At 53.6% G+C, this 10,964-nt stretch overlaps 1 protein-coding gene across 4 annotated transcripts; it reads left to right on the plus strand.

Annotated features, from left to right (window-relative positions):
- The first annotated feature begins 1,757 nt into the window (after positions 1 to 1,757).
- On the plus strand, positions 1,758 to 10,575 carry LOC136512230 (S-type anion channel SLAH2-like). 4 transcript variants are annotated; one of them, XM_066506210.1, is made up of 4 exons: positions 1,758 to 2,048; positions 7,004 to 7,253; positions 7,394 to 7,999; positions 9,300 to 10,575. In XM_066506210.1, the coding sequence occupies exons 2-4, from the start codon at positions 7,083 to 7,085 to the stop codon at positions 10,425 to 10,427; spliced, it is 1,905 nt and encodes a 634-aa protein (XP_066362307.1). In that variant the 5' UTR covers positions 1,758 to 2,048; positions 7,004 to 7,082; the 3' UTR covers positions 10,428 to 10,575. The 4 variants fall into 4 exon arrangements, with proteins under 4 accessions (XP_066362307.1, XP_066362308.1, XP_066362309.1 ...); XM_066506211.1 differs by having other exon boundaries at positions 7,024 to 7,253; XM_066506212.1 differs by lacking the exon at positions 1,758 to 2,048 and adding an exon at positions 6,760 to 6,782 and having other exon boundaries at positions 7,024 to 7,253.
- The last annotated feature ends 389 nt before the right edge of the window (positions 10,576 to 10,964 follow it).

Raw genomic sequence — 10,964 nt, forward strand, 5'->3', positions numbered from 1 at the left:
CGCAAGGCGGCGCCCAGGCTGCGCGAGGCGGTGCCCAGCGCGCAGGCAAGGTCGGCCGGGGCGCGGCCACGGCCACACCGCGCAGGCGAGCTCCGCCATGGCGCGTGATGCGGCGGTCGCGCCACGCAGGCGAGCTTGGCCGGAGCACGGAAGATGGCGGCCGCGGCGTGCAGCCGATGAGGCGAGCTTGCCCGGGCACACGAGGCGGCGGCCGCTTCGCGAAGAAAAGCCACGGCTTCGCGAACTAGCTACAGGGCAAACATGTGCGCTTTGTTCAGGAGGGGCTCGTGTACTAGCTCGTCGGAGGCTCGAAGCCTATATATTGTGGACCTGCGGGAGCCATTTTCCTCAAGCAAGAGGTAGCAGCCGTCTAGCGCCCACAGCTTCCTTTTCATTCCTTGCACGAGCTCGAGCTCGCTTCTCCTCCCACGCTCTACTCTGGTCACCACGTCGAGCCGCCGAGGTCGACGACGCATCACGCATTATGCACCCGTCAGCGCTTCTTCTTATCATGGTGGCCGCCATCGCGCGCCCCAGCCTGCGCCACCACCGCCGTTACCACTCCGGCGGCGAGGTTCTGGGAGGAGAACCTCCTGGGCACGCCAATGTCGCCGACCATCGCGGAACTCGTCCCGAAAGGCACCGACCACTCACCGCTCAAGCAGCCGTCGTCCTCCCCACAAGTGTACCAGCCCGACGCGTGCCTCGGCTACAGCTACCGGATCACCTGCAGCCCGAGCGCGGCCGTAGCGGCGACGAGCGTCTTCTTCCGCCAGGAGAACGTGGCCCTCGGCAGCGTCATGATGGTGCACTTCCCGCCCGTTGACCTGCCGGCCATCCTCCCGCGGGCCGACGCCGAGAAGGCCCCCTTCGCCAACGTCAGCGACGTGCTGGCCACGTTCTCCATCGCGTCGGGCTCCTCCAGTGAGTCAAATGTGCGCACGACCATAAGCGTGTGCCAGGCGCCGCCGCTCGCCGGCGAGCACAAGACCTGCGCCACGTCCCTGGAGGGCGCCGCGCGCGCCGCCGCGCGCATGCTGGGTACGAGCGCGGCGAGGCTGTCAGTGGCCGCGTCCGCGCTGACACCGCGCGAGGGCCTGCCGTGGCAGGAGTACGAGGTCGTTGCGGTGTCTCCGCTCGGCGGTGGCCGCCGCCTCGTGTGCCCGGGCAAGCTCGCCTCATCGGCTGCACGCCGCGGCCGCCATCTTCCGTGCTCCGGCCAAGCTCACCTGCGCGCCGCAGTCGCCGCCTCACGCGCCGCGGCTGAGCTCGCCTGCGTGGCGCGACCGCCGCATCACGCGCCATGGCGGAGCTCGCCTGCGCGGTGTGGCCGTGGCCGCGCCCCGGCCGACCTTGCCTGCGTGCTGGGCGCCGCCTCGCGCGGCCTGGGCGCCGCCTTACGTGCCCCGACTCAGCTCGCCTCCGCGTCGTCACAAACAGGCAGCAAACGAGGGGAGGACCAGGGCCCGTTCTTTTTTTTTCCTTTCAGACATTTGAACGTGGATTTCACGACGTTGGTTTGCCACTGTGACGGAATGCTAGATAGAGGTAACGGCATTGTCTTTTAATGGTATTTTACGTGACGAACGTCTTTCAGTGATATTTTACGGAAGTGGAGTTCTTTCGGTGCTATAGAACCAATTTTCCCAACATATTATCAGTAGAAAGCCGGGACACAGAGGCCTCAGCCCCCGCGTGTTTTTGCGTCGTCTCTCCATCCTGGAAATAGCTGTGGTGGACCGGCGGAGGGAGGGGAGGACTGAGGAGAGACAGCAGTTGCAGGGCAAGGAGGAGCCTGGAAGCTGCCTCCCAGTCCTAGAGGAGAGATCCATCCGTATAAAAACACCCCGCACGGCCGCAGCGCACACGTCGATCTCCAATCACACGCAAGCAACCCATCTCCAGTTCCACTCCTCCAGTGCGCAGTGGCCGTGACCTGGCCGCCACCCCTCAAGATCAGGAGCACTGCCGCCGCGCCACCGCGTCGTCGGTCAGCGAGTTCAGGCTTGGCATTCCTCGATCGCGGGGGATCATCACTCATCAGAGCGGTGAGTCGATCCATCCACGCTCTCACTTGCTCTCTGTGTTTCCAAGTAATGCTGCAATGTCCGCAACTGATACCCATCATCTAATCTCAGAATAAAACCTGTTTGCGATGTTTTGTTTCCCACATTTCATAATCGTTCAACCAAATTTTGTTTCTGCCGACGACACTCTGTAGACTCTGGTTTCTTCTTTTTTCAAAAAGCTGGGACTTTCCTCCGTCATTTTTTTTTTGGTTCTGCTTCAACTACGCTCTATTTCTCTGTTTGTTTCTTGTTATTATAGGCGCCTCTTGCTAGTGTTGTTGTTCTTTGGAACAAGGACACACGTAAAGAGGAGAATATTCCCACTGAACATGAACAAATGAAACATAAACATTGCATGTACTTGGTCCAGTGATCCTACTCCCATCTTCTCGGAAGTAAAAGATGGAGGGAAAAACAAGCTTATGCCTACATTGGCACAGTAGACTAAGGGTGTATTTGGTTTGTGTCTCGATTTTAGCCGCCACACTTGCGTTGCGGATGGAAGTTGGGTGCGGCTTGTTCTGACTAGGGGTCAAACAGGCCCTTAATTATTATTCACGAGTAGAGTAGTGCGCTTTGGGACCTGAGAACCATTGTGTAGCTTCAGCTTGTTCGTTTTGGCTTATTCGGTCGGCTTATAATTCACGGCTTGAATAGTGTTTTTCTCTCACATTAAACAGCCAGCAATACTTTCAACCATGATTTATAAGTCAATTCAGCCGAAACGAACAGGCTCTTGGTAGCACCTGACTGAAATTGACACCTAAGCTAGTGCAATTTTAAATGTCCCTTGTGGCCAGCACACCAGCTAGTTCAACTACTGCTCCTAGTAGTACTAACCAAGGATGTCGAAACTACTAGATTGGAGATCTTAAGACACATCAGCTGCTTCTTTTTTTTCTGTAAAGGGTGTAAAGGAAAAAAAAAACATAAGGGAGAGAAAAAGTTATACTAGTGCCTGGCCATCGCTGCCTTTGTATATTACATTATTGTTTTGTCCACTGAATAAAGCTCCAAGCACCAGCAAGCACTAGTAAATTTATTTATAAAGAGGGACAGCAGATTGCTCGTAGACGTAATGTGGAGCACGACAGCACATCATGTGTTTTCATCTTTTGGCTGTACTAGGATCTAGTGACGGTAATTCTTTGGTGGACGAGGAAACAACCACTGAAGAAAGGAAAAGGATTGGAATAGGATCCCTAGATAATGTCCAGCACCTGCCAGAGTGCCCGTAGATAGGCATCATGTCATGCCTGTACCAACTACAGTACTAGCAACCACACAACGGACGACACATGAATATGTGTCCTTGCTAAAAAAAAAGACACGTGAATATGTGTCCTTGCTCAAAAAAAAAAGACACATGAATATGGGTATACATAGGGGCGTCGGGCGGACGCGGCCGGGAGAGAGCTGCTCCACCAGCACCACCAACTCACCAAGGCAAGCCTGGGTCTCGGAAAAAAAAAACTCACCAAGGCAAGCGAGCGGACAACACAAGAACTGGACCCAGCTGCTGCATGCGCATTCACATGTGCAGTGCAGTGTTGTTGTCGATGTCGTTGCGTTGGTTGCTGCGGACGATGGACGAGCATTGCATGCGATTCCCATTCCCATTCCTTCCCCGGCATCAGCCGTGCACGCCTTCCGGCCGGCTGTTTGCCTTTGCCGCATAGAAAGAGTTGCTGGCTCAACGATGCATCCAGATGCCATGCCACTATGCCGGCCAGTTGGGCAGGCACGCAGACGACAGACGCCCTCACGCACGCCGCGCGCACAAGATCCCCCGGCGATCTTTGTTGCCGGCACAGTGCCCTGCCCCTACCACGTGGCCCTGCGTCTGCCCGTCCATCGGTCACCTCTGCTTTTATTATTATATTTCCTTGACTGAACGAACGAAAGTTCTTCCGCCCGGCCGGGTGCCTTGTCAGATTTTTTTTAGTTTTTCCTTGACACCGCACTCATTTCATTTGGACTCAAAAACTACGTACGTACTGCATGCGTGGTCTGGGACGGTTTACGCGTGACCGATCGAAACCAGCAGGTGCCGTTTGCGTTTTTGGCATGGGTGGACACGGACGCGGCACGGCAGGCCAACCAGGCTCCTCCTGGTAGGGGCGCTAATCACGGTAGCCGCCATGTTTAGCGTCCAGCCCAGCTCAGCACCCGTCCCGGCCGGGGTCCTGGTGTGGGGCCGTGGCCGTGGCTCGCTGCTCCTCCCGGCGAGCGGCGACGCCACCACGGTCTACACTCTACACCAGCCGGGAGGGCGGCGCATGCAGCGTGCCTTGTCGATCGATTCCTGCGGTCGCCGCCGTCGACGACAGCTCTGATCTCTCCCGCCCAGGTTAGGATCCAGCTCGTCAATAGTTATCGTAACTCAAAGTGGCTACAGAATAAGTTATTCTGCAACCAGCTACAGGATAGTATATATATATATATATATATATATATATATATATGCCCCTTCATTACCACGATCGGGTTAATTAATCCACTGGTGCTAGTCACGGCGCCGCCGTATGTACGTACGCCGCCGAGAACATGCATAGTTTCTTCTTATTTTATTATCGCCGTAGTTAGCTCTAGCTGGCAGTGCTACAGCGTGCATGACACGGGCGGGCCGGCGAGCGCCGCGCGTCCGACCAGGGCAACCGCAAGCGCGTCACTGGGGCTCTGGACCGCGGCGGGCCGGGGATTACGGCGCAGATTACGTGCGTGGCGTTTCTGCTGATTGGCGCGCGCCCAACGCACGCTAACGTGCCGACCACCGCCAGCTAACCATGCATCCATCTCCCGTCCCGCATGACCTGATGATGTATGGCTCATCATATCGATGTTCAGGAGCTCCACGCCGATTTGACTTCACCTCCCACGTACGATTCAAAATCCACCCATCTCCACGCGGGGCACGGGGTGGGTTTCTCCTCACCGGGCGATCGATCCATTATTAGTTACTGCATCAGTCAGTTCCCACATCACCAATCGCCACCTGCGCTTACACCGGGCACGACAGCGACGACGTGGACTAGTACTGCTCCGGCTCCGGGCTCCGGCGAGGAAGAATTCGGTGAGGTTGACGCTTCCTTTGTAATACGTACTGCACACAGCTACGGACCAGTTTTATAGCATACGCGATTGGTCGCGTCCGGGTGACGGCGACGGCTCGCCGCCATTCTAGCTATAAGCTCTCTCGCGTTCTCTCTTCATCGGGGCCTAGTAGCAGCATTATAATAGTAACTAGTTGCTTTCCGATTTGAAGTTTGCATGCACACCTGGTGCGCTCCGGCACCGCATGCAGGTACTACAAGCCAAGCCTCCATGGATCTGATCTGATCCTTCTCAACGGTGCATGATGGCACCCCTAAGGGAGCATATTTTTAGCGTGCCTAGGCCTGTCACCCATACCACCATACCACCGGTGCCAAGTACATCAGTATGTAGATTTCGCCATTTTCAGCCTTAATTGCTGCGTCTATATAGCCAAGTACCTTCATCATAGGTCTTTTCTTAGACTTTGGCCGCTCATAACAACGAATTGGAAGAAACGGCCGGCCTCCACCCAACTGACTGTTCATACACTACGGAGTACTTACTTCCTTAAAATTTAACATTTTTCAGCCATATATACGTAGCATCGTAGCCAAAAGTTCCCCAATCGCTGGTCGTAGGGAAACCATCTCGACGCCATGACCTCCGTAAACGAACTTTGGTTTTTTTTTAAAAAAAAATGCATAAACCAAAACTTATTAGGGCAGTGATTAGAGACGAAACATTTTTTTAGAGACACTGATTCCGATTTTCAAGTCAAACGGTTTTTCATGGTTTCTGGTTCTCAGTTGAGTTGTTGTCCTAGATGTTCATGGTTCTCACTCTGAATTCTAGAATTCTTTGGCAGGATTCTCCTGTTTCTATCAAGAAAAAAAAAACAGTTTTCTTTTAGCAAGGATTTAGCTGTTTCTGAGAGAGAGAAACGGTTTAATGATGAATCCCCTGCCAAACATGCTCTTAGTAGCCTGCTACCGCCTGTATCACCACCTATGCGAAAAGCTATCACGCAAATGGCACTGATGTGGCGCCTTATTCCCGAATGCCATGAAAGAGTTGGTTACGAGGGCGGCGTTTCCAGCAGCCAACGAAATCATTACTAGCTTACATTTCGCTGACTTTGGGCATGAGGAGAGAAGGAACAAAACAAGAACGTTCTAGCGCTTGTACAAGAGATCAGTTTGGACGGCTTCCCTAACATCCACGAACGGTCTCTGACTTGCATGTTCGGCTGTGATGGAGCAGTGGGTGCTCAGCCTGGCAATTTTCATTTCGCGCCATCATCATCTCCATAGCAGCCTGTCGAGTTGGCCAGGCCGTTGGCGACGCGCCAAATCGCCTAAATATCCCCCAAAAACGTGGAGGAGTAACCCTAAACGGTGTCCCATAACGAAACAGAAGAAACAGACGCCTTGATTCGCTGGCGTACGTATCCGCAACGGGCAGGTGCTGACACGTAGGCGCGCGCGCGCACACACACAGTTGTTGCATGCAGTCGTTCCAGGCTCCAGTCATCAGGGTCAGGCAGGCAGGCAGCCATCATCATTGCCTGCGCCTCTGTAGTCTGGCCTGGCCATTTAAAAGGAAGCCCACAACCCCATTGCCTGCACATGCTCCGGTCGGTCTCCCCTCCTGCTCGCTTCCTTCCTTGATCGAACAAAGGTGCTGCTAGCTAGGTGTTGATCGAGATCGTTTCCTGCGTTTCAAACAAAACAAAAAAAGATCGTTTCCTGGCTGTCCAACAACTCGATCGGCAGAGCAGAAGAACTGTCCAGATATCTCCTGCTTGCTAGTAGTATTAGTATATATAGCTTATCTTACCAATTCAGATTTGTCTTAGCTTCCGGCCAAATCTATTGATCTCAGCTTAATCAGTCGTCCAGCTGGGCATTGACACTTGCAGGACAGCAGGACTTCAGATCTCTCACGGAGCCAAGTCAGCTGAGTGAGGTGAGGTGAGCCATGAAGGCAGCCAACAGCAAGACGCCCCGCGCGGTGCCGCCGCTGCTCGCCGAGGTGAAGGTTTCCAACCTGGCCGGCTTCGACGTCACCCCAACACCGAGCCCGCACGCCCAGGACGCCACCACCCCGAGCCCGAGCCCGCGCCCGCCCAGGATGCCGTCCCGCCCCGGGGTGGGTTCACTTCACTCCTGAGTCCTGACCGATCGTCTTCCTCTGCCCACCGTCCGTCCGGTCGTGTCACGCACGGCGAACGTGGACTGATCGTGTTCTTGTTGTGTTCGCGACTAATGTATGTATACTCTACTATGCAGGTGCCGCCGCTGGACCGCGTGCCGCGCCGCAGCGAGGTGGTGCTCCCGCCGCTGGACTCGCCGTTCCAGGCGCCGGGGTACCGCTCCGTGCGGCCGGTCTCCATCAGCCTCCCGGCGTCGCCCAGCGGCTTCGGCGTGATGCCCGCCATCCCCGGAATGGCCAACGGCGCCGCCGCCGGCGACTCGGCGGACGGCCTCCGGAGGCAGGCCCTCCTGGCCAACGTCGCCGCGGCGCGCGAGCCGCAGCCGCAGACGCCGCCGCCGCCCGCGCGGGAGAACGGAGGGGGGAGCGTCCGGTTCACGCACCAGCCGGCGGACAAGGTGGTGTTCCGCTCGCAGCCCATACCCGGTGGCCAGCCCCCGCGCGCCGGCAGCAGGGCGGCCAGAGCCGCCAGCAGGGTCATCAGCCGGGACAAGCGCTATGACTCCTTCAAGACCTTCTCCGGGAAGCTCGAGCGCCAGCTCACCCACCTGTCCGGCGCCCCGGAGGTCCACGAGGAGGAAGAAGACGACGAGGTCGTCGCCACCACCAGCCGCACCATGTCCATGCCAAAAGTTGATCGCTTCTTCGCCGCCCTGGAAGGCCCCGAGCTCGACAAGCTCAAGGTACGTGCACGGTCACTTTTTCATTTATTTGGATACTCCTATGTCCCAAAACAAATAAAAATTAGAAACTCGCTAAGTCGAGATGCCTGAAGTTTCGTTTTTTAGACTATAGTTATTGCATATATTTTATATATTAAAATTGTAGGTTTAGTTGTGACAATTTTTGTAGGCACAATTTTTAATTTTCGGTTCCAAAATAAAAGACTCCTCGGATAAAACTACAAACCGCTATTTATGTTGGCACAAAGATAATTAAAAATAAAAAGTTACAATTGTTACTATAATCAGGAAGGACCGAAATTTATTATGTCATGACACAAAGATAAATAACAAATCACAAAAATAATAATTTAGTTGTACTAGTTGGTGGTACAAGAGTATTGATTAAAATCATCTTAAAATTCAGGTGCCTAAAATGCAGGAGAAGTGATAACTTAAGAAGTTATTTTAAATCAAACTATTTTATTTAAATTTAACTAAAATATAAAAAACACCGGCATTTGTAACACAAACAAATTAGTATAATTTATTACATATATATAATAAAACTAGCAAACGTGTCTCTACATTGCAACACAACTCAATGCATCTTGAAACCAGACTCCCTATCTGTTAGACATGAGTTGTTCTAACTCGTATAAGCATTCATTGTGAATCCGAGTCACATACACAGTACATATAAGGTGTTAGAGTAGTCTAGAAAGTAAAAAAAAAAGAGGTTTGAAGAAACGCTTACTTTTTAAGATCATTTATAAAACTAGATATAGGTATAAGATATTGATATAAATTATTAAATTATTTCATGATATCCGTTGTTGCTACTCCTTTCTGTAAAATTAGTTAAGCCTGGAATAAGAAAAGTCTTTTCTTGCTTCCCCGTGAGCTAGAAGGAAGAGACACCTTCAATTTTTTAATTTAATTATAAATCGTTCAGGCTTTTCTCTAGATATGTTCAAAAGCCAGAACAACTTATAATCTGAAATGAATAGATATAGATCATAATATAATATGATAATTTGGTGACGTCAACGATGCTACTACTTCTTTCTATAGAGTTAGTCAAACCTAAATAATATGACTTTAAGCTATTCTAGAAAAATTCTTTCTTCATTTTAAATTATAAGTCATTCAGATTTTCTAGATACGTCATTCGGACTTGTTGAAAAAAAGTCAGAACAACTTATAATTTAGAACGAAGGGACTAATTTATTTATGGTCGGAGGTGGTCATTTGCGATAGTGTTTAGCATCCATTGCTCTGTTTCCAAGGTTACTTATCGTTCCTCCTGCCTTGTTTTCAGTCGTCGGAGGAGCTGGTGCTGCCGTCGGACAAGACGTGGCCGTTCCTGCTCCGGTTCCCGGTGTCGGCGTTCGGTATGTGTCTGGGCGTGAGCAGCCAGGCGATCCTGTGGAAGACGATCGCGTCGTCGTCGCCGACCATGTTCCTGCACGTGACCCACAAGGTGAACCTGGTGCTCTGGTGCATCTCCGTGGTGCTCATGTGCGCCATCACGACCGTGTACGCGCTCAAGATCGCCTTCTTCTTCGAGGCCGTGCGGCGCGAGTACTACCACCCCATCCGGGTGAACTTCTTCTTCGCGCCGTGGATCGCCTGCCTCTTCCTGGCCATCGGCGTGCCGCAGTCCGTGGCCAGGGAGCCCCTGCCGCAATGGCTCTGGTACGCGCTCATGGCGCCCGTGCTCATCCTGGAGCTCAAGATCTACGGGCAGTGGATGTCCGGCGGGCAGCGGCGCCTGTCCAAGGTGGCCAACCCGTCCAACCACCTGTCCGTGGTGGGCAACTTCGTGGGAGCGCTGCTGGGCGCCAACATGGGGCTCAGGGAAGGGCCCGTCTTCTTCTTCTCCGTCGGGCTGGCGCACTACAGCGTGCTGTTCGTGACGCTGTACCAGCGGCTCCCCACGAACGAGACGCTGCCCAAGGAGCTCCACCCGGTGTTCTTCCTCTTCGTGGCGGCGCCCAGCGTGGCGAGCATGGCGCTGGCCAAGATCACGGGCGAGTTCGGGTACGGGCCCCGGGTGGCCTACTTCATCGCCATGTTCCTGTACGCATCGCTGGTGGTGCGGATCAACTTCTTCCGCGGGTTCCGCTTCTCGCTGGCGTGGTGGGCGTACACGTTCCCGATGACCGGCGCCGCCATCGCGTCCATCCGCTACTCCACCGAGGTGGACAACGCCTTCACCAAGGCGCTCTGCGTGGCGCTGTCCGCGGTCGCCGTGCTCACGGTGACGGCGCTGTTCGTCACCACGCTGGTGCACGCCTTGGTGCTCCGGAAGCTCTTCCCCAACGACATCTGCATCGCCATCACGGACCACAAGATGAAGCCCATCGTGGAGCTGCGCGAGAGCCAGGGCGAGGACGGCAGCACCAACAGCAACGACATCGAGGCCGGCGCCGGGGGCAAACAGTGATGTATGGACGTACGACGCGCCTGTGCTGCTGAGGAAGCATAGGCAATGCACGCACGCCCCAAGTCGCCGAGCTTCACGCCAACGCAAGCGCGTGGGGGGATGACGCGACCGAGTTCTTGCTTGGATTGGATCTTTCCAGGTGTTGCCTGCTTGGTTCGATGGTGCAGACGGATCAGAGGAGGCTTTTGATCGATTGCACATCTATTAGTTACTCTACTAGTCAGTATAAAACTACTTGAATGTACAGATGGGCTACGTTGTATGAAACGCGGCTGGTTATTTATCTATTTATTTATCGTGGAATGATTATGCATGCAGTGTCGCTTTTACTTTAGCATCTGAATTTCTCATCAGTTCCTCCTCCAGCTGAAAGTTGAATGACGATGTATTGGCCACTGCTACAGCCTACTGCCAACAGGTAACGCATTGGCCATTGGCCTATATGTATCGCCATATCACAGTGGATCGCGTCGTATGAAATGGTAATTGTCCTGGAAGATTCTGGGCTGCGTCATTTTTACTCTGGCATCTCAATTT

The sequence above is a fragment of the Miscanthus floridulus genome, chromosome 16, assembly GCF_019320115.1.
Source record: "Miscanthus floridulus cultivar M001 chromosome 16, ASM1932011v1, whole genome shotgun sequence".
Taxonomy (NCBI): Eukaryota; Viridiplantae; Streptophyta; class Magnoliopsida; order Poales; family Poaceae; genus Miscanthus; species Miscanthus floridulus.

What these genes read in the sequence shown, in the direction of transcription:
- LOC136512230 (XM_066506210.1), top strand. Translation starts at nt 7,083, where the DNA reads ATGAAGGCAGCCAACAGCAAGACGCCCCGCGCGGTGCCGCCGCTGCTC. An exon ending in GGATGCCGTCCCGCCCCGGG is followed by an intron (nt 7,254 to 7,393) that starts GTGGGTTCACTT and finishes TCTACTATGCAG; the next exon opens with GTGCCGCCGCTGGACCGCGT. An exon ending in CCGAGCTCGACAAGCTCAAG is followed by an intron (nt 8,000 to 9,299) that starts GTACGTGCACGG and finishes CCTTGTTTTCAG; the next exon opens with TCGTCGGAGGAGCTGGTGCT.